Consider the following 23,405-nt stretch of genomic DNA (forward strand, 5'->3'; position numbering starts at 1 on the left):
TTGATCGCTCCCTAGTGTTAACCCCTTCCCTGCCAGTGACATTTACACAGTAATCAGTGCATATTTATAGCACTGATCGCTGAATAAATGTCATTGGTCCCGAAAATGTGTCAAAAGTGTCTGATCTGTCCGTCGCAATACCGCTAAAAACCGCCATTACTAGTAAAAAAATTAAAAGGCCATAAAAATGCCATAAATCTTTCCCATAGTTTGTAGACACTATAACTTTTGCGCAAAGCAATCAATATACTCTTATTGCGATTTTTTTTTTTTTTTTACCAAAAATATTTAGAAGAATAGTTATTGGCCTAAACTGATAAAGAAATGTGTTTTTTGTTTTTAAAAAAAATTGGGGGGATATTTATTATAGCAAAAAAATTCTTCTAAATTGGTGCTCTTTTTTTGTTTATAGCTCAAAAAATAAAAACCACAGAGGTGATCAAATACCACCAAAAGAAAGCTCTAGTTGTGGGGGACGCAAATTTTGTTTAGGTACAGCATTGCATGACCGCGCAATTGTCAGTTAAAGCGACACAGTGCCCAATTGTAAAAAGTGCTCTGGTCAGGAAGGGGGTAAAATCTTCCGGGACTGAAGTGGTTAATAACTGAAAGCTCCTGCACAGAGGCAATATTTCAAGCTGGAATACTGTACAGATCTGAAAAAAATACAAAAAACACATCAAGATTTATGCCCCATGTGTTCAGACAATATTTGCTTATCCATGAGGTCAGCTTAAGTCTCTTTAAATATTCGCTTTACCCGGTATTGTGACTATACACACCAAACAGTGTTAAAGGCTCAGCCAGTAACTGGCAGAAATTAATTAATCAGATTCAAGCTAACTCCAGCAATGGGCTTGATGAGTAAAATAAGGGAAAGAATTACTTACCGTAATTCAGTTAATTTATGACTGTCTGACCAAACTTAGGCTTTGCTTATTAACCTCCATGACTTACACAGCACATTCAGATGAGTTGCATGATGAAGCCATATGGAATCTGTACTTGCTTATCTATGGTTCACAGTTTTAAAAATTGCGTAACTTACTCCTAAATTACCCAAGACAATAGAGAAGTCATGGGATGAGCTTCAACAGCACTTTTGATGCATGCTAATAATTTTGATTTAAATAGTCTGTTCACCAAGGCAATAAGTATTTTTTCAGTAAAGTGTAGGCTAAAAAGGAGAATTGACAGGTAAAAACACTCAACAAAAATGTCAACCAGTAATCTTTATTTTTTAAGGAAGTTCATTTGATAAGGTGAAAATCTTAATATAATACAATCACAGGTCGAAGATAAGACGTTTAACATCAAGAATATGTTATTAGGCTCACAGTGTACAGTCATTCGTCAGTTTTCAATGAGGCCTAGTGCACTTGGAGCTAGGTTCATTGTTTCACTGATGATTCAAGTTTTTCAGAAAACAGATGTGCTTACGTTACCAGGATTGTGTTATTGTTTCTATTCTATTGTGTTTTGCTGTTATTTATATTCTAGAAACTTACATAATCATTGTTTATTAAAAAGCTCTATAAGAGCTCACTTGATTCTGATTATTTTGCTCTTTGAATCATTTTGCTTGACAAGTAAGCAGTATCGCAATAACTGAGTATACTGGATATTAAATTTCAATTCAGGTTTAAAAGAAAACAACTTCATTTATACTTATATATTTAATTCATCAATAAAGCTATACCAGTAATTTAACTCCTGAATTAAGGAGAAGGACAACTGGATAAAGTATGTAAACATTTGTAGATGCCTTATTAGGAAAATATTTGTCATTTACATATTCTATGATGGTCAGTACTGCAGCCATTGTTTCTTCACACGTTGGTTGGATTTGGTCCTCTGGCAATATAAACTTATGAGTACCATTGTCTCTTAACTCTATAGTATAAGAGAATTCAATTCCTAGGTCGTGGACCCAGTCTTGAGATGTTCCAGATGCTTCATCTACAGAAAGAGTTAAAAGAAATATAAACCTAATGTGTGACAATATTTACAAAAGTTTGGTTATTATTTACAGTAATAACTAGTTTAATTACATATTTGATAAATAAGAGAGAATAAATTTTGTAGGGACTTCTGGCCACTTCCTGATGTGACATCACTGAGCTTTTCAGCACAATAATGGACATACAGGAAGTGGCTGGAAGTCAATGTCAGAAGGAATTTAATTTGCCTTCTAGTGTTTTGTTTCTTCTAGTTTTTTTTTTTTTTTTTTTAATCAGTGTTTTGTATCAGGCAGTCAGGAGATAGGAGATAAGTGGGCATTGCATTTTTCATGCATTAACTATACGGTTATCATTAAACTAAATGGTTGACATTATATATTCAAAGCTTCTATGGCGATCTGTTTCTAGCGGCGCTTTGAAGCCCTTTTTTTCCCTTTTTTTTTGTTGTAGAAAAATAATAATATATTTATGGTGTTAGCTTACCACTATGTCTACCACTTATGATTGGGAAATTAGAATGGTTTTGAGTCAGATATATATATATATATTTTTTTTTTTTTTGAGATACTATATTTTAAACTGATAGTCATGATCTATTTTTTATTTATAAATATGCAAAGTTTCTTTTTAATAATAAACAATATATTTAATTTTAATTCCATTTCAAGTTGTAATTTAATTTCATTTTACATTTTAAAATAAATTTCAATTTTAAATTGATTTTAAATTTAAATGTAATTTTAATTTAAATGTAATTTAATGAACAATAAAAGGTTCCTTGAGCACTATCGGTTACCTAAAGAGACAGCATAAAAAGGCAACTTACATGACAGCTTCCTTTGTCTGACTGAAACCCTGGACTTAGCTGTCTGATAATACATGAGTCACTGATGTGATGACTTCTTAAAGCCGAACTCCATCCAAAAGGGGAAGCTCCACTTGTTTGCACCCTTCACTGCCACATTTGGCACTTGGTGGGGAGCAGGTACCTGCTTTTGACAGGTACCCGCTCCCACTTCCGGCTCAGATTGCCGTGGTGAACTGGGACGGAAGTTTGCCCCTCCTTCCCACGCATTGAAGAATCATCTCATTTAAAGACAGGCAAGTGTCCTTATATTAAAAGTCAGCAGCTACAGTATTTGTAGTTGCTGACTTAATCTTTTCCTGAAGGAGCCTAGAGCTCCTCTTTAGGTTTTGTAAACGATATGCTTGTTTCAGCAATGGTGAAAGTGATACAATGCTTCACATGTGAAAAGTCCTGAAGACATAATATTACAATATTTACTTGACTTAAAAGAATAAGGAGAAGTAATTTTAATTTTTTTTTAGCCCCAAACATAATAAGTTAAATAAATTATTGTACAACATCTATAGATTCCTTTTATGTAACCAAATAGCTGCAGGCCAAATACAAGAGACAACAAGCGTGGTAAGGGCATGTGTTTGAAATCTTCTCAGATAATTCAGAATTCATTGACAGGTACATTTGACCAACAGTTATCCTCCTTCTGACCTGAAATCGGCTGCTTTTGCATTCCCATAGACTTGTCAGGGCAGTGAAGTGGTTCTGATGCAAACAATAGCCTATCGATACAGACCCTTAATGAGCTCCATATACATATACAGGTTATAAAGTTTTAGATAATTTAGGCTTCTGTATCACACTGAAGATGATATCTGTCAAAGGAAAATTATATTGATTTTTTGTATACTGACTCTTGTACCATACTTAAAATTATAGACTTGCAAAGCCTTCAATGAATATACTTACATAGAAGATTTGCAAAACTTCCCACTTTATAAACTGTGTTGTGCTTTTTCTTCAGCTCCGATGCTGCCATCTGTGCAACCTTGATCTAAAAAGAAGTATATTTTGAAAAAATGTACTGCCGTGTTTTTTCATATCACTCGTAGCTGAAATGCTAATTAGATAAGGGTAAGAATTGTAACTCACTTTCAGTCATGCTGTTGCAGATTTTTAAACACATGGCAGTGAGTATAGACAGTTGCACAGATTGGGGGTACAGTTTATAATGAAGAATATTCCAGAACTGATTGCTCACAGGGATCCATAAATATTGTGAACATTTATGCAATGGTTAAATTGTTCTTGGACCTGGTTAAAAGAGAAGTGCAGGAGTATACAATAATAAAAAAATCTAACTAATCAATCCGAGTGGCAGCTGTCCCCTGCCACCTTTATGAGCGATCAAAGATCGCTGGTCACTCATGTCTCAGGTTTGTTCTGAGCACAGAGTGGTGACTGACAGTCACTGCTTTGTGCCCTGCCCCGTCAGCGCTTATTGGAGCACTGGACTGTGCAAAGGGTGGGAGCTTCTGGCTTAGGCTCTCAGTAGCGAGCTGAGAGGTTAAGCCAGCTGCAGGTCAGGCATCTGTGTGGATCCCAACATTATTATCTGGATCCCTGCAGAGCCTGGACCAGCTCTGTGACATCAGCCGACAGCGAACTTTAATCCACTGTCAACTGAATCTGGGTCACAGGAGTGCAAAACTAATGCAGTCTTGTGACCCAAAGGTGAAGTGTGGCCAAAAGAGCTTTGGCCATACTTCTCCTTTAAATAAGTTCTTGTTCTGAAGACACAATTCACTTGTTGCTAATTTACAGTAACTTACAGTGAATTACAGATGGTGCCATTACTGGTTCATTCTTAAAGCGTAACTCTAACTAACTTTTGTTGAGAAAAAAAAAACATTCCCCTTTGGGTGATCTATGTACATTGCAAGGATTTTAACAAACTTTGTTGCAGATTTATTCCTTTTGTTGTTCTGAAAAAAATCCCTGTGTGTTTCTCTGTGTCCATGTGGGAAAGTGAGTTTAATGGGAGTGGTTTCATAATTATCATACAGCTGCAGCAGCTGCAGGGCTCTAATGAGGAAAGCTACTGGGCCTGCATCCCTTTACATGTTCTTTTTGGGGGTATCTCAACAAAAATAGAATTTTTGTTACAGGGGATGCCTGAAATCTGACTTGTATCTTAGTGCAGACTTCTGGGAAAATTGGTGAGCCAATCACACAAGCAGGAAATTATGTTTCTAGGGGGCGGTCTGTACACATTTTGTGTACAGAACAAATCCAGGTAACCATATTGCATTGCATTTTTAGAAAATTACAGAGGCTATAGATTGAAAAGGAAAGGAAATCTTTAATAACATTCAATTACAATATGACTTGTGTCGCAATTGTATACACTATATTATTTTTTGTTTATTTGATACTTTTTTTTCCCACCGCTTCAATACAGGGCATTTTCACCCCCTTCCTTCCCAGACCAATTTTTAGTTTTCAGCGCTGTCGCACTTTAAACGTCAATTGCGTGGTCGTGCGATGTTGTACTCAAACAAAATTGACGTCCTTTTTTCCCCATAAATAGAGCTTTCTTTTGGTGGTATTTGATCACCTCTGCGGTTTTTATTTTTTGCGCTATAAACAAAAGAAGAGCGACAATTTAAAAAAAAACACAATATTTTTTACTTTTTGCTATAATAAATATCCCAATTTAAAAAAAACAAAACAATTTTTTTCCTCAGTTTCGGCCGATACGTATTCTTCTACATATTTTTGGTAAAAAAAATCGCAATAAGCGTATATTGATTGGTTTGCGCAAAAGTTATAGCGTCTACAAAATACGGGATAGATTTATGGCATTTTTAAAAAAAATGTATTTATTTATTTTTTTTACTAGTAATAGCGGCAATCGCAATTTTTTTTCGTGACTGCGACATTATTGCCGACACATCGGACACTTTTGACACATTTTTGGCACCATTCACATTTATATAGCGATCAATGCTATAAAATTGCATTGATTACTGTATAAATGTGACAGGCAGGGAAGGGGTTAACCACTAGGGGGAGACGAGGGGTTAAATGTTTCCTAGGGGAGTGATTATAACTGTAGGGGGAGGGGACGCACAAGGGGAGGAGACCGATCGGTGTTCCTCTGTACTGGGAACACCGATCGGTCTCCTCTCAACTGACAGGACGTAAATCTGTGTGTTTACACACACAGATCCACAGTCCTGCCCAGTTAACCGGCAATCGCGGGTGCCCAGCGGACATCGCGGCCGCCGGGCACAAGCACCGGGTCCCGAGCAACGCGGCGGGTGCGCGCCCCCTAGACGGCCGGGAAGCCCAGGCCGTCATATGACATCCACCCAGGATGGGAGATTCCATCTGTGGACGTCATTTTACTATACGCCGGTAATGAAGTGGTTAAGATACCAATAGGTGAAACCAATAGGTGAAACCTTGTGAAAATAACCTAAATTAACACAAAAAAGATTTAACTATAATCAGCTGCCTGCACTTCCCACACTTACCCAAAATGGGATAATACAATATATAGGACACACTGTGCAGTTCTAATATACGTAAAATAAAACAAGGCTAATATAAATATATAAATCCAATTTACTGGAAACATATTGGGGTTATTTACGAAAGGAAAATCCACTTTGCAATACAAGTGCAAACTACAAGTGCAAAGTACAGTTGAAATTGCACTGAAAGTACACTTGGAAGTGCAGTCGCTGTAAATCTGAGGGGTAGATCTGAAATGAGGGGAAGCTCTGCTGATTTTATTATCCAATGTGCAGGCTAAAATGCTGTTTTTTATTTTCCTTGCATGTCCCCATCAGATCTACAGCGACTGCACTTCCAAGTGCAATGTCAAATGCACTTTGCACTTGTAGTGCAAAGTGGATTTGCCTTTCGTAAATAACACCCATTATGTTTTAAAGACAAAAGCAGCTGTAAACATTCTATAATTCCAAAAGAGAGTCCTTGTCACTTTTACCGTATTTACTACACAGACAAAGCCATGATGCAAGCACTGTCACTTCTATAAAATAACAAGACAAAAGGGGTTATTTACGAAAGGCAAATCCACTTTGCACTACAAGTGAAAAGTGCACTTGAAATTGCACTGAAAGTGCACTTGGAGGTGCAGTCGCTGTAAATCTGAGGGGTAGATCTGAAATGAGGGGAAGCTCTGCTGATTTTATTATCCAATCATGTGCAAGCAAGCTATGCTGTTTTTTATTGTCCTTGCATGTCCCCCTCGGATCTACAGCGACTGCACTTCCAAGTGCACTTTTAGTGCAATTTCAAGCGCACTTTGCACTTGTAGTTTGCACTTGTAGTCACAAAGTGGATTTGCCTTTAGTAAATAACCCCCAAATTCTCAGTTTTCAAGTTTAAAGCATGCCTATAAATACTTATCCAACTACTGTGATTCCATACCTACAAAAATGACAAATAAGGTTTAGAAAAACATAACTTGCCGTTTCATTATAGCTTTTTGGTAGGTCTCTGGTGTAGCCATAAGCAGTCAGGATGTATTGACTGTATGAATGCATTGTCAGGAAGCATATAATGTCTGATTTTCTCTCCTCCACAAAATCCACCACTGCTTTCGTCTCTGGTTCAGATACAGGTGAACTTCCACAGTAAGAGTTGTCCGAGCAATTTTTGGATGATCCAAGATCTGCAAACACCACACTGAAATTAATATACAATTCTGGGCATCAAGTTAAAGTATTCAGGAAGCTATTATTGGTATCCAGCAAATGCTACAATTGTGCTTAAATCAAAATATCCAAGTGATTTACTTTAATATGAGTTGTGCGTAGTCCCCCTTTCAGATTTCAGCAGGCAGCTGACAAGGTCCAATGGAAGGCTGTATGAGTTTGCAATGCCTGTGCTGTGTAACATTGGGGGTTATTTACGAAAGGCAAATCCACTTTGCACTACAAGTGCAAACTACAAGTGCAAAGTGCACTTGAAATTGCACTGTAGTGCACTTGGAAGTGCAGCCGCTGTAGATCTGAGGGGGACATGCAAGGAAAATAAAAAACAGCATTTTAGTTTGCACATGATTGGATGATAAATTCAGCAGAGCTTCCCCTCATTTCAGATCTACCCCTCAGATTTACAGCAACTGCACTTCCAAGTGCACTTTCAGTGCAATTTCAAGTGTACTTTGCACTTGTAGTGCAAAGTGTATTTGCCTTTCATAAATAACCCCCATTGTCTCTGTGTCATCTTCCTGCACACACCAACCACATTCCAACTTCCAAGACAACAACATTGTACTGGTATATTTTTTCATAGGCTTTCCGGAATAACCACTTGCCGACCGCCTAACGCAGATATACGTCGGCAGAATGGCACGGGCAGGCAGAATCACGTACCTGTACGTGATCTGCCTCCCGCGGGCGGGGGGTCCGATCGGACCCCCCCCCCCGGTGCCAGCGGCGGTCGGCATTTCACTGGGAGCGTTGGGAGGCGAGGGGGAGACCATCCGATCGTGGCCCCCCCCTCGCGATCGCTCCCAGCCAATCGGAATCCTCCCCTGCCTGTGTGTAGTTTCACACAGGCAGAGGATGTGATGTCATCTCTCCTCGGCTTGGCAGTTTCCGTTCCAGCGCCGAGGAGAGAAGACATGTAAGTGCACAAAACACAAACACACACAGTAGAACATGCCAGGCACATAAAACACCCCCGACCCCCCAACCACCCCCCCCCTGTCACAAACTGACACCAAGCAGTATTTTTTTTTTTTTCTGATTACTGATTGGTGTTAGTTTGTGACAGTTACAGTGTTAGGGCAGTGAGTGGTAGCCCCCTTTAGATCACCCCCTGTCACCAGTGTCACTAAGCGATCATTTTTCTGATCGCTGTATTAGTGTCGCTGGTGACGCTAGTTAGGGAGGTAAATATTTAGGATCGCCATCAGCGTTTTATAGCGTCAGGGACCCCCATATACTATCTAATAAATGTTTTAACCCCTTGATTGCCCCCTAGTTAACCCTTTCACCACTGATCACCGTATAAGTGTTACGGGTGACGCTGGGTAGTTCGTTTATTTTTTATAGTGTCAGGGCACCCGCCGTTTATTACCGAATAAAGGTTTAGCCCCCTGATCGCCCGGCGGTGGTATGCGTCGCCCCAGGCAGCGTCAGATTAGCGCCAGTACCGCTAACACCCACGCACGCAGCATACGCCTCCCTTAGTGGTATAGTATCTGTACGGATCAATATCTGATCCGATCAGATCTATACTAGCGTCCCCAGCAGTTTAGGGTTCCCAAAAACGCAGTGTTAGCGGGATCAGCCCAGATACCTGCTAGCACCGGCATTTTTCCCCTCCGCCCGGCCCAGCCCAGCCCAACCAAGTGCAGTATCGATCGATCACTGACACTTACAAAACACTAAACGCATAACTGCAGCGTTCGCAGAGTCAGGCCTGATCCCTGCGATCGCTAACAGATTTTTTTGTAGCGTTTTGGTGAACTGGCAAGCACCAGCGGCCTAGTACACCCCGGTCGTAGTCAAACCCGCACTGCAGTAACACTTGGTGACGTGGCGAGTCCCATAAGTGCAGTTCAAGCTGGTGAGGTGGCAAGCACAAGTAGTGTCCCGCTGCCACCAAAAAGACAAACACAGGCCCGTCGTGCCCATAATGCCCTTCCTGCTGCATTCGCCAATCCTAATTGGGAACCCACCACTTCTGCAGCGCCCGTACTTCCCCCATTCACATCCCCAACCAAATGCAGTCGGCTGCATGAGAGGCATTTTCTTTACGTCCTCCCGAGTACCCCTACCCAACGAACCCCCCCAAAAAAGATGTCGTGTCTGCAGCAAGCGCGGATATAGGCGTGACACCCGCTATTATTGTCCCTCCTGTCCTGACAATCCTGGTCTTTGCATTGGTGAATGTTTTGAACGCTACCATTCACTAGTTGAGTATTAGCGTAGGGTACAGCATTGCACAGACTAGGCACACTTTCACAGGGTCTCCCAAGATGCCATCGCATTTTGAGAGACCCGAACCTGGAACCGGTTACAGTTATAAAAGTTAGTTACAAAAAAAAGTGTAAAAAAAAAAAAAAAACACAAACAAAAATATAAAATAAAAAATAATAGTTGTCGTTTTATTGTTCTTTCTCTCTCTATTCTCTCTATTGTTCTGCTCTTTTTTACTGTATTCTATTCTGCAATGTTTTATTGTTATTATGTTTTATCATGTTTGCTTTTCAGGTATGCAATTTTTTATACTTTACCGTTTACTGTGCTTTATTGTTAACCATTTTTTTGTCTTCAGGTACGCCATTCACGACTTTGAGTGGTTATACCAGAATGATGCCTGCAGGTTTAGGTATCATCTTGGTATCATTCTTTTCAGCCAGCGGTCGGCTTTCATGTAAAAGCAATCCTAGCGGCTAATTAGCCTCTAGACTGCTTTTACAAGCAGTGGGAGGGAATGCCCCCCCCCCAACGTCTTCCGTGTTTTTCTCTGGCTCTCCTGTCTCAACAGGGAACCTGAGAATGCAGCCGGTGATTCAGCCAGCTGACCATAGAGCTGATCAGAGACCAGAGTGGCTCCAATCATCTCTATGGCCTAAGAAACCGGAAGCTACGAGCATTTTATGATTTAGATTTCGCCGGATGTAAACAGCGCCATTGGGAAATTGGGAAAGCATTTTATCACACCGATCTTGGTGTGGTCAGATGCTTTGAGGGCAGAGGAGAAATCTAGGGTCTAATAGACCCCAATTTTTTCAAAAAAGAGTACCTGTCACTACCTATTGCTATGATAGGGGATATTTACATTCCCTGAGATAACAATAAAAATGATTTAAAAAAAAAAAAATGAAAGGAACAGTTTTAAAATAAGATAAAAAAAAAATAATAATAATAATAAAGAAAAAAAAAAAAAAAAAAAAAAAAAGCACCCCTGTCCCCCCTGCTCTCGCGCTAAGGCGAACGCAAGCGTCGGTCTGGCGTCAAATGTAAACAGCAATTGCACCATGCATGTGAGGTATCACCGCGAACGTCAGATCGAGGGCAGTAATTTTAGCAGTAGACCTCCTCTGTAAATCTAAAGTGGTAACCTGTAAAGGCTTTTAAAGGCTTTTAAAAATGTATTTAATTTGTCGCCACTGCACGTTTGTGCGCAATTTTAAAGCATGTCATGTTTGGTATCCATGTACTCGGCCTAAGATCATCTTTTTTATTTCATCAAACATTTGGGCAATATAGTGTGTTTTAGTGCATTAAAATTTAAAAAAGTGTGTTTTTTCCCCAAAAAATGCGTTTGAAAAATCGCTGCGCAAATACTGTGTGAAAAAAAAATGAAACACCCACCATTTAAATCTGTAGGGCATTTGCTTTAAAAAAAATATAATGTTTGGGGTTCAAAGTAATTTTCTTGCAAAAAAAAATTATTTTTTTATGTAATCAAAAAGTGTCAGAAAGGGCTTTGTCTTCAAGTGGTTAGAAGAGTGGGTGATTTGTGACATAAGCTTCTAAATGTTGTGCATAAAATGCCAGGACAGTTCAAAACCCCCCCAAATGACCCCATTTTGAAAAGTAGACACCCCAAGCTATTTGCTGAGAGGCATGTCGAGTCCATGGAATATTTTATATTGTGACACAAGTTGCGGGAAAGAGACAATTTTTTATTTTTTTTATTTTTTTTTGCGCAAAGTTGTCACTAAATGATATATTGCTCAAACATGCCATGGGAATATGTGAAATTACACCCCAAAATGCATTCTGTTGCTTCTCCTGAGTACGGGGATACCACATGTGTGAGACTTTTTGGACCCTAGCCGCGTACGGGACTCCAAAAACCAATCACCGCCTTCAGGCTTTCTAAGGCCGTAAATTTTTGATTTCACTCTTCACTGCCTATCACAGTTTCGAAGGCCATGGAATGCCCAGGTGGCAAAAAACCCCCCCAAATGACCCCATTTTGGAAAGTAGACACCCCAAGCTATTTGCTGAGACGTATAGTGAGTATTTTGCAGACCTCACTTTTTGTCACAAAGTTTTGAAAATTGAAAAAAGAAAAAAAAAAATGTTTTTTCTTGTCTTTCTTTATTTTCAAAAACAAATGAGAGCTGCAAAACACTCACCATGCCTCTCAGCAAATAGCTTGGGGTGTCTACTTTCCAAAATGGGGTCATTTGGGGGGGGTGTTCGTGTCACCTGGGCATTCCATGGCCTCCGAAACTGTGATAGGCAGTGAAGAGTGAAATCAAAAATTTACACCCTTAGAAATCCTGAAGGCGGTGATTGGTTTTCGGGGCCCCGTACGCGGCTAGGCTCCCAAAAAGTCCCACACATGTGGTATCCCCATACTCAGGAGAAGCAGCTAAATGTATTTTGGGGTGCAATTCCACATATGCCCATGGCCTGTGTGAGAATATTCAATGGGCTCAACATGCCTCTCAGCAATTTCCTTGGGGTGTCTACTTTCCAAAATGAGGTCATTTGTGGGGGTTTTGTACTGCCCTGCCATTTTAGCACCTCAAGAAACGACATAGGCAGTCATAAATTAAAGGCTGTGTAAATTCCAGAAAATGTACCATAGTTTGTAGGCGCTATAACTTTTGCGCAAACCAATAAATATACACTTATTGACATTTTTTTTACCAAAGACATGTGGCCGAATACATTTTGGCCTAAATGTATGACTAAAATTGAGTTTATTGGATTTTTTTTAGAACAAAATGTAGAAAATATCATTTTTTTTCAAAATTTTTCGGTCTTTTTCCGTGTATAGCGCAAAAAATAAAAACGGCAGAGGTGATCAAATACCATCAAAAGAAAGCTCTATTTGTGGGAAGAAAAGGACGCAAATTTCGTTTGGGTACAGCATTGCATGACCGCGCAATTAGCAGTTAAAGCGACGCAGTGCCGAATTGTAAAAAGTGCTCTGTCAGGAAGGGGGTAAAACCTTCCGGGGCTGAAGTGGTTAAAGAGGTAAAAAGGGTGTTTCAGTATACCGACCCTGTGTGTTTAAAGATTTGCCCAGGTGCTAAATGCTTAGTCCTCAAGAAAGTTTACAAGATGTTGCTAGGTATTTATTGGCTTACATGGAGGGTCATATGAATTTCAAGATGGGACTAGGCATTGTGACTAGAAGGACCTTGACATGGTAAAGAATTTTGGATAAGCATGACATCTTAATTGCATATATCATGTCAACCCAGGATATTGTGGTAGATTGCCAGGCCTAAAGCAAGTGTGGAGGGTAATACCCTTTTAAGCATGTTTTTACTCACCTAGGTCTGCTTTCTGTGTCCCTCGCCGGTGGCTTTTCTGTTTGTGGCGATCCGGTGCTACAGTCCATGCCTGTGCTTATTGGTCACCTCTTCATAACATCATCACAGTGATGCTGTCTTTTGGGTCATGAGAGAACCCCACCTCTGTACAGCAAATAAAATATGTCCATGTCACCCAGGCATTGATGTGGACATATGAAAAAGGAATCTTTTCTTCATCAGGGAAGAGGATAAAGACCCAGGACCAAAGATTTAGGATATTTGGGGCTTTTAGAAAATGCCTATCGTTTTTTTTACCCCAAATGTCACAGAGTTTGCTGCAGTGACCTGACAGAGATCTCCACACTGATTGATAAGCTTAAAGCCAGCTTTACACCTTTGTGTTGCCACACTGCATGATGCCACAGCATGCACACATTAGTGCATTGCAATGTTATTCACTACTTTGCATTGTGGTGCACTGCATCAGTAAAAAAGGGTCAAGTTCAGTTTTCGGTGTGCTGGGGTGCATTTAAAATGAATTGGCTGCCTTAGAGTGCTACACATTAACTCAAGACTTAATGTATATGCACTAAAGACCTGTGAACTTGTAAAACCTGTACGGAAAAAATATAGAGCCTGCCACTGCTAACCTGCTTTTGAAAACAATAGATGCCTGGCTATTGCTGACTTTAGTACTTTTTCATTCCTGACCTGGAAAAAGTATGTTTTAAGACAAAACTCCATATGTAGACCTATTCTGGGACACTGACTCAATATTGAAAATGATGGATCAATGTAACAACCAGACAAGGAAAGGACAAGGATTTGTGTACAAATAAACACAGACACCATACTAACTAAAGTGCTGATCTCCAAGTCCTGATCTTAAAATAACTATTTATATTAGGTAATCTGTACCACTCTACAATTGTAAAGTGGTACAGATTACTTAAAGAGGTTGTAAACCTTCCTTTGTACTTTGTACCTATAGGTAAGCCTACAATAAGGCTTACCTATAGGTACTGTAAATATCTCTTAAACGTGCACCGTTTAGGAGATATTTACTGTATACTGCGCTGATGATGTAATCGGCGCATGCACTCCGAAGGAACGTCCGCCCGTACCGTTTCTGCAGAAGCGAGTGCCGTGACCGATGGTGAGTGACGTCACGTGACTCCAGCCAGTCACAGAGCCGGAATCCGTGGCCCTGGAAGGAAGATGGGCAAAGATGAATGCAGCCTACAGCAGGGATAATGCGGGCTTTGTTTGCAGGTAAGTTTCACATAATGTGCTAGTATGTTATGCATACTAGCACAAGACAATATGGTACCTGGTAATTAAAAAGACTTCACTGTGGAACATATATAACAGATATTCGAGATCATACTTACTGCACCATTTAATGTTGAAATTCCGATTAAGGTCCACCCCAAAACACGTCCCATTTTCATGCTTTGAACGTGACTTTCTCCAAAGTCTGTCCTAGGGAATGATTGATCCATTTATTACAAGTAAATCACTAACCAAACAGGCTACTGAATGTTTTTTATGTTTTGTTTCTATTTCAGATGGCCACAAATAAACTGTGATATTCTTAAAGTTTATCTAAACCCAAGAACTAAAATCTAAAAAATTGCAATTTACCAGTCCTTAGCTGTAGTGGCTGCATTAGTTCACTTTTTACCTTTTATTTTCACCTGTTGATTCTGTCAGTAGCACACTTCCTGTTCTAGGGTGACGATGCGCACTAACTCCACTGGACACAGCAAATGACTGATAAGTGTACCAGCACGCTGCCGGTACATGTGCTCGCTGTGACCATGTGACCGCTAGCAACTCAGTTGCTAGCTGTGATTGATCACAGTGATCAGATGGTGCAGACAGGGCTAATCAAAGCCCATCTGTACCATGTCATTAGCTGTGGCAAATCACAGCTAATCACATCAATACACAGTGAATACACGCTTTCATACAGTAACAATGTTTGCTTATAGCACTATAATGCACTGATATAAGCAATTATAGTGTTTTTAAAAAAATCCTGATCACTCCCCCAGAATGGCAACACTGTATTGCTCTGGTCACAGTATGTAACAAAAAAAACCAAACAGTCGATGTCCCTGATCACCGCCACACCGGTTATATGATAATGCTGTATTGCAACGGTTACAGTATGTAAAAAAAAAAAAATTATTAAAAAAAAACAATTTTCTAAAATGTTTTTATTTTCCCAAAAAAGTGACAAAATATTACAACTTCAAAAAACATACCATGCCTCTTACTAAATACCTTTCACTTTCCAAAAAGGGGTCATTTAGCGGATATTTGTACTGTCCTGGCATTTTCGAGTCTCAACAAATAAGATAGGCCATCAGTACATCGAGATTGATCAATTTTAAGATATATACCATTGTTTGTGGACTCTATAACTTTCCTTCAGACTAAATAATATACACTGATTTGAGTTATTTTCACCAAGGAAATGTAGCAGAATATATTTTGGCCTAAATTTATGAACAAAGATTATTTATTTGCAAAATTTTATAACAGAAATTAATTAAAGCATGTTTTTTTTTCAAAATTTTAGAAAATGTTTTTTAGCAAAAAATAAAAACCCTATGTGGATTAACCACTTCCGGACTGCCGCACACCGATATACGTCCTAAGTTTGAAGAGGAATATCGTTATGGCAGCAGCTACCTGCCATAACCCGGTATCCTCTTTTTTTGGCCAGCGGTCCGGTTTCTGATAACAGTGGCCTCTGCGGTTGATAGGCAGCGAGATCACTTTTATCTGCGGCGGGAGAAGGCCCCCCTCTCCTGCTGCTCTCCGGTGCCCTCCGCGCTTACTGGAGCCATCGGCAGCGGTGGAGGTGATCGGATGTTCTTCTATGCTGGGTATGGAGATGAGTGAGGGGAAGATGGCCCCCACCCGTCTGCATACCATTGCTAGGCGGAAGCGACGTCAAAATGTCACTTCCGCCCATAGCTCTTAAAGGGCCATTTTTTTTTTCTAATTTCTTTTAAATGACAACATTTTTTTTTATTGCATTTTAGTGTAAATATGAGGTCTTTTTGACCCCAGATCTCATATTTAAGAGGTCTTGTCATGCTTTTTTTCTATTACAAGGGATGTTTACATTTCTTGTAATAGGAATAAAAGCGACACATTTTTTTTTTTAAAGAACAGTGTAAAAATAAAAGGAAAAATAAATAAGGAAAAAAAAAACTTTTTTAAACGCACCCCGACAAGCTCGCATGCAGAAGCGAACGCATGCGTGAGTAGCGCCCACATATGAAAACGGTGTTCAAACCACACATGTGAGCTATTGCCATGATCGGTAGAGCGAGAGCAATAATTCTAGCCCTAGACCTCCTCTGTAACTCAAAACATGCAACCTGTAGAATTTTTTAAACGTCGCCTATGGAGATTTTTAAAGGTAAAAGTTTGTTGCCATTCCACGACCACGCACAATTTTGAAGCATGACATGTTGGGTATCAATTTACTCGGCATAACATTATCTTTCACAATATAAAAATAAATTGGGCTAACTGTACTGTTGTCTTATTTTTTCACTTAAAAAAAAAAAAAAAATTCCCAAAAAAGTGCGCTCGTAAGACCGCTGCTCAAATACAGTGTGACAGAAAGTATTGCAATGACCACCATTTTATTCTCTAGGGTGTTAGAAAAAAAAGTATAATGTTTGGGGGTTCTAAGTAATTTTCTAGCAAAAAAAAATTTTTTTAACTTAAACAACAACTTTAAAAAAGAGGCTCGGTCCTGAAGTGGTTAAATATCACCAAAAGAAAGCTCTATGTAAAAAAATAAATAAATAAATGTCATTTGGGTACAGTATTGCATGACTGCACAATTGTCAATCAAAGTGTGACAGCTGAAAGTCAATGATAGTTGAAAATTGGCCTGGGCAGAAAGGGCAGAAACGTGTCCGGTTATTGAAGTGGTTAAATGTATTTTTTTTTTTTTTTAATCCAAAGAAAAAGTTTATTAAAGAACATAGGTATACATACACCGAAGCTAGAAATACATTTCAGTACATATAAGAACATTACACGTATTAATTTTGCACATTCTGTACATTTCTCTGAACATTTCCTGACAACCTGGTCATGTCACATGCCCTGTTCTAGATTACATTACCGGCACCCGCATATTCGAGCCAATCATCCAGGGTATACCCCATTTAAGTACCAATATCCAGCAATCTGCCCATGACCAAATCCACAGGGGGCAAGTCCCGGTACATTCAGCCACGGTCCCCATAGCTTCTCAAATTTCTGGGCAGTGCCCCTATGTTGGTAAATTACCTTCTCCTTCCGGAGCATATCTCCCATTATATTAATCCACTCCTTAAGCGTAGGGGGATCTTCTGATATCCAGTGAGCCATAATTAACTTGCGTGCCTTAAACAGGGATCTAATGACTGCTACCTTAGTACAATCCTCCCAGTCCAATTCATCCAGAATATTGAGAAGGCACAGTCTGGGATTTGTAGGCACCAAGACCTGGAACATCCTGTTTATAGTGTCCACCACTCCCTTCCAATAGGGGTGGAGCTTCGGGCACCTCCACAGTAGGTGGATCAGGTCTCCATGATCCCTCTTACATCTGGTGCAAAGCGGGGTAGGTCGCAGGCCTATAATAAACAATCTGTGAGGGGTATAATACACTCTGAACAGTAGATACAGCTGTGACAATCTATGTGATATATTTAAGGAGCAAGTGGGTCCTGCCTGCAGGACTTCCTCCCACTGGTCTCCGTCAATTGGGCCCACCTCCCCCTCCCACTTGTCCAGCATTCGCAGCGGGTATTTATTCAAAAAGTTCTGTAATAGCATATTATAGCATTGTGATATAAATCCCTTAGCATTAGCCGCTCTTGCTATTAAATTAAACAATGGAGTCGGAGAGAGGACCCACTCAGAGGATCTACTTTGAGCTGTTATAGCATGTTTTAATTGCATATAATTAAATCTCATAGATTGCGGTAGACCGAAAAGGCCCTGCAAGGTTTCAAACGTAAGCATTTTCCCATTGTGGAAGATCTGACTAAGGTAAACCACCCCATATCTCTTCCACAACTTGCCGTGCTGTAGTTTAGCTAGTTCTGGATATGCGTCCTTAGCCCAAATAGGGCTATAGTCTGTGTACCCCATCATCCCTTGCAGATATCTAGTTTTATTCCAAATTTTTTGGATAAGGTTATATGTCGGGAATATTTTATTTGGTTTCCCAAATGCTGTCGGCTCCAGGGCTGTTGATACTGAGTCCCTCCCTACCGTATGTAGCATTACTAATTCAGAAGAGTCACCAGTCTCCCTCTCTCTGTCTGTGTTCACGTGGATCATACCTATCAACTGTAGTAGTTGTGCAGCGATATAATATAAGCAAGGATTTGGGAGAGCTAGTCCTCCCTCATCCTTTGGTCTTTGAAGATGTTCAAGTTTAATTCTAGGTGTGCTGTTCTTCCAGATAAGTGTACTAAACAGGGAGTTAACAATTCTAAACACCTTCAGAGTCACTACCTTCGGGGCATTGTGGAGCACGTAGAGTAATTGTGGCATGAGGATCATTTTATTTAGATTCACTCTGCCCGTTACCGACAGGCAGAGTGAGCCCCACTTTTTAATCCGGTCTCTAAATCTTTGTAGCAGCGGGGAGACATTCAGTCTTCCATAATCACAAATATTGGGTGTCACCTGAATACCCAGGTATCTAAATGAAGTAGTCCGTGGTACTATATTAGAGGTCGGGGGTGTCCCACCCTCATCAATTAGCATCAGAGAAGGCCAGAGAATCCACCAAACTCCCCTATAGTGACCATTGCCTCTGTAAGAGAGCCTTCCACGTCGCCCAGCAAGATCATAGTGCCATCTGCGTATAGCATTATTTTCTCTTGTTTGATCCCATATTTAAATCCCACAATTCCTGGATTTGCTCTCACCTTTATTGCTAGGGCTTTGATGGCTAATGCAAAAAGGAGGGGTGACAAAGGACACCCCTGGCGCGTGCCTCTACCCAACGTGAAAGTGCGGGACATAGCTCTGGTCACCCAGATGGCTGCTTGAGGACTGTGGTACAGCAGTCGCACCCAGGAGATATATGACTCTCCAAAGCCGAAACGGCGGAGAATCTCCCAGAGATACTCCCACTCGATGCTATCAAAGGCCTTCATAGCATCCAATGAGAGCAAGGCCCTTTGTCCTACATTATCCGCTGGGGATTGCATATTAAGGTAAAGCCTCCATAAGTTGACAGCCGTCGACTTATTAGGCATAAAGCCAGCCTGATCAGGGTGAACAATTCCTGTGATGGCCCCGTTCAGCCTAATTGCCAGAATTTTGGCCAGAAGCTTAATGTGACTCTGTAGCAAAGATATGGGTCTGTAAGAGCCCGGGTCCATAGGGTCCTTTCTGGGTTTCAATATGAGGACAATGTTAGCCACAGCCATGGAAGAAGGCAAAGCCCTCTGCTCCCTAGCCACGTTAAACACCGCTAAAAGCTTGGGCAGGAGTATATCTGCATATTGCTTATATACCTCCATGGGTATCCCATCCTCCCCTGGGGCCTTACAGTTGGGAAACGCCGCCAGAGCTGTCTGTAGCTCCTCCAAAGTAATAGGGGCATCCAGAGCCCTACGTTGTTCAGTCGTGAGTTGTGGAAAAGCAATGCTCTGTAAGTATTCTGTAAGCTCCATCTGGGTATACTGTCCAGCCGGGAGATAGAGATTCTCGTAGAATCTGGTCAGTTCCTCCAATATCAAGTCAGGGGAGTTCACTATACTGCCCTCTGTCGTTTTGATAGCCCCGATAGTCGGGGAGCGTTGTTGGGAGTTCGCTATCCTGGACAACATGCGGCCCGTGCTCTCCCCCTCCTCATAGAAAGCTACCTTGGAGAAAAAAAATGTTTTCCGTGGAGGACAGCAGTCGCTCATAAACTGATTGAACTGACTGCCATGCCTCCCTGGCCAAGTCTGTCGGGGTTTGTACATAGGCCTCCTCCAGAGCCGCCACCTGTTTTTCAAGGTCCTCTCTGTGCCCAGAGGAGTTCTTCTTTACCTTATTAATTTCAGAGATAAGTAGCCCCCTAACATATGTCTTAAAAGCGTCCCACAGTGTCGCCGTGGAATCAGTAAAGTCTTGTCCATCCAGAAATTCCCTCATGCTCCGCTCCATCTCATCGTGTGTCAAAAATAATTTTAGCCAGAAGGCATTACATTTCTACGGGGCTCTGGGGAGTGTGGTTGGCGGGGTTACAATCAAGTATATCACTACATACGAGTGATCCAATACACTACGGGGCTTATACATCACCTCCGAGACGGATGGGAGCATGGCAGGGTTACCCACAGCAAGGTCAATTCTGGACAATATCCCATGGGTCTTGGAGAAGCAAGAAAATTGTTTATCAACAGGATGTTTAAACCTCCATATATTAATCCATCCCACCTCATTTAGTAGTCTCAGCCATGGAGACTCCCTCAATGCGACAGAGACCCCCGAATTCGGGTGTCTGTCCATGGAGGGACTCAACCAGCAATTAAAGTCCCCCACTATCAATAGCGGTAGATCCTGTTTGCCCTCTAAATACGTCAGCAGTAGTCGGAGTACCGCCACCAAAAACGGCGGGGGTATATACACACAAGCCAGAATACAGTACACTTTTCCCACTCGGCAATGCAAAAAAATAAATCGGCCCTCAGTATCAACACAGACATCAATTACCTGAAAGTCTATTGAGTTATGGATCATTACACTCACACCCCTGGAATAGGAGGTGTGAGTGGAATGGTAGGTCCTGCCCACCCATGCATATCTAAGGCAACATTTCGTTTTATTGGTTAGATGCGTTTCCTGCATACATAGAATCATAGGGTGATATTTCTTCATACATGTAGATACCATCATGCGCTTAAGTGGGGAGCCTAAACCCCTGACATTCCAAGAAACTATTGGTAATTCAGCCATCTGGAAGAAGCGGACATATCGTCAAGGAGTAATGCAATAACAAACCAGAGTACTGAGAATGATGTGATAGAGCTAAGTCTCCTTGGTCAGGTAATCTCAGGGGTTCTCCCTGCCTCACATGCAGTATAGATAGTGGCCGCAAATACAGTCTCCAAGTGCGGGGCATAATGTCAGAGTAGGTGGAAACCCCATCAGTGTCAGGAAATGCAGAATCCTACGACCAAAGCGCAGTAGCGTGCAGGTATAGCTTTCGGTATAAGTAAAAAAAGAAATATAATCCAAGAAAAAAAACAAAAAAGAACCAGGCTGTCAGCAGGACAACCCCATGAATGTAAACCTGAAACAGGAACCAACGTGGTGATCTTGATTTACCTCTTACAGAGGGGAAGCGCATTTTTTCTTGCCTACTTCACAAGATAGCTCACGAATCACAAGGTAATATTATGTCTCCCAGCAGCATAAGGCTGGGGAATTCCCCTGAAGTGCAGACTCTTTTGTTGCCATAAAAAAGATGTAAAAGGGGAAATAGAGGCATGTATACATACAAACAAAGAGGGGGAGACCCCAGCAACATCCAGGGGGCAACAAGTGAGCTTTAAACAACCTTCCTGTAATAATCCTGAGGAGGAGTCTGGAGGAGCTCAGTGATGACTAAGTCAGGCAGGCCTTTCTCCATCTTCATCCCTAGCTCGGTGACGTAGGGCCTGTTCGTTGCGATCCAGCCACAAGGCCGACTCAAAGAAATGGGACTGTCTATTTGCTGTAATTCTGAGTTTGGCTGGGTACAGCATAGCATAGGGTAGCTGCAAAGCTCTCAGGCGCCTCTTAACATCTGAGAATTTGGTTCTGGATTTCTGCACCTCTGCCGAGAAGTCTGGGTAGAATGACACTCTGACCCCATTTATCTTTATATTGGCTTTTTCCCGTGCGTTTCTCAGCACCGCTTCCCTATCTCTATAATGCAGAAGCTGGGCCAATATAGGTCTGGGGGGGCCCCTGTTTGCGGTGGGCGGCCCGGTGTGCGATGTGCCCGTTCAACTGTAAAGAAAGGGGAGAAAGCTTCCTTCCCAAATATCTCAGTCAGCCAGGTCTCTACAAAGGTGGCGATATCTCTCCCCTCCGTTTTCTCAGGCAGACCTACAATACGAACATTATTGCGACGCAGGCAATTTTCCATATCGTCAGCTCTTTGGTTAGTGTCAGCGGCCAGCTCTAGGAAGGGTTCTGGTCATCCCAAACGTCTTCCATTTAATGATTATGGAGGCCACTGTGCTCTTAGGAACCTTAAGTGCAACAGAAATTTTTTGTAACCTTGGCCAGATCTGTGCCTTGTCACAATTCTGTCTCTGAGCTCTTCAGGCAGTTCCTTTGACCTCACGATTCTCATTTGCTCTGACATGCACTGTGAGCTGTAAGGTCTTATAGACAGGTGTGTGGCTTTCCTAATCAAGTCCAATCAGTATAATCAAACACAGCTGGACTCAAATGAAGGTGTAGAACCATCTCAAGGATGATCAGAAGAAATGGACAGCACCTGAGTTAAATATATGAGTGTCACAGCAAAGGGTCTGAATACTTAGGACCATGTGATATTTCAGTTTTTCTTTTTTAATAAATCTGCAAAAATGTCAACAATTCTGTGTTTTTCTGTCAATATGGGGTGCTGTGTGTACATTAATGAGGAAAAAAATGAACTTAAATGATTTTAGCAAACGGATGCAATATAACAAAGAGTGAAAAATTTAAGGGGGCCTGAATACTTTCCGTTCCCACTGTAGATAACCTTGTACCGGTTATTGCTTTAAATGGAAGACACTGCTATTTGTGTTCTTTGTACTTGGCATTAGAGATGCACCTTTGTTGTATTTAACAACAAATGCAGCTCTTGAGATACTTGGCAGTAGATGTAACTGCAATGTTGACTTGCCTATCTACCTCTTCAGAATTAGTTTGAAGCACATTATCAGAGCCAGGCAGTACATGCCAGCAGGCTCAGCTTAAAAAGCCCTACAAAAGAAAAAAAAAACACTTTCATGGTCGTTCTAACATTTGAACACACCAGGGGAAACTACCTTGTTGCATTTTCAAGGCCTCACGACCTGCAAATCTGCCACATGCTTTGCATCATTTTAATTTTTTTAAGGAACACAAAAAGATGCACAGATTTATATTGCTGTTTAATTCATAACTAATCTTTATAGGATTTCCGTTACAGCAACTGTTAGGACTCATTCACCATGGACCGCAACCCTTGTTGCCTGTCTGAATAGATTTGTGTTGGATCACTTTTCAGAGAGTGGTACAGGAGCAGCTGCCAGGTATTCAGGAAGAGATACTGGTGCCCTTTTTTTCCTATTTTTTAAATGAAATTTTGAATTGAAAT

General features: G+C 41.0%; 1 protein-coding gene across 1 annotated transcript in view; it reads right to left on the reverse strand.

Annotated features, from left to right (window-relative positions):
- Positions 1 to 1,256: 1,256 nt before the first annotated feature.
- The window catches only part of CPO (carboxypeptidase O), a 170,943-nt gene continuing 148,794 nt past the window's right edge, over positions 1,257 to 23,405 (reverse strand). The window contains exons 9-12 of the mRNA XM_073633393.1: positions 14,428 to 14,518; positions 7,266 to 7,468; positions 3,733 to 3,817; positions 1,257 to 1,959 (exon numbers count right to left, since the gene is read on the reverse strand). Of these exons, the coding sequence (XP_073489494.1) occupies positions 1,694 to 1,959; positions 3,733 to 3,817; positions 7,266 to 7,468; positions 14,428 to 14,518 (645 nt within the window). The 3' untranslated portion in view covers positions 1,257 to 1,693. The remainder of the gene's footprint in view (positions 1,960 to 3,732; positions 3,818 to 7,265; positions 7,469 to 14,427; positions 14,519 to 23,405) is intronic.

Source organism: Aquarana catesbeiana, linkage group LG06 (genome assembly GCF_042186555.1).
Source record: "Aquarana catesbeiana isolate 2022-GZ linkage group LG06, ASM4218655v1, whole genome shotgun sequence".
NCBI classification, from domain to species: domain Eukaryota; kingdom Metazoa; phylum Chordata; class Amphibia; order Anura; family Ranidae; genus Aquarana; species Aquarana catesbeiana.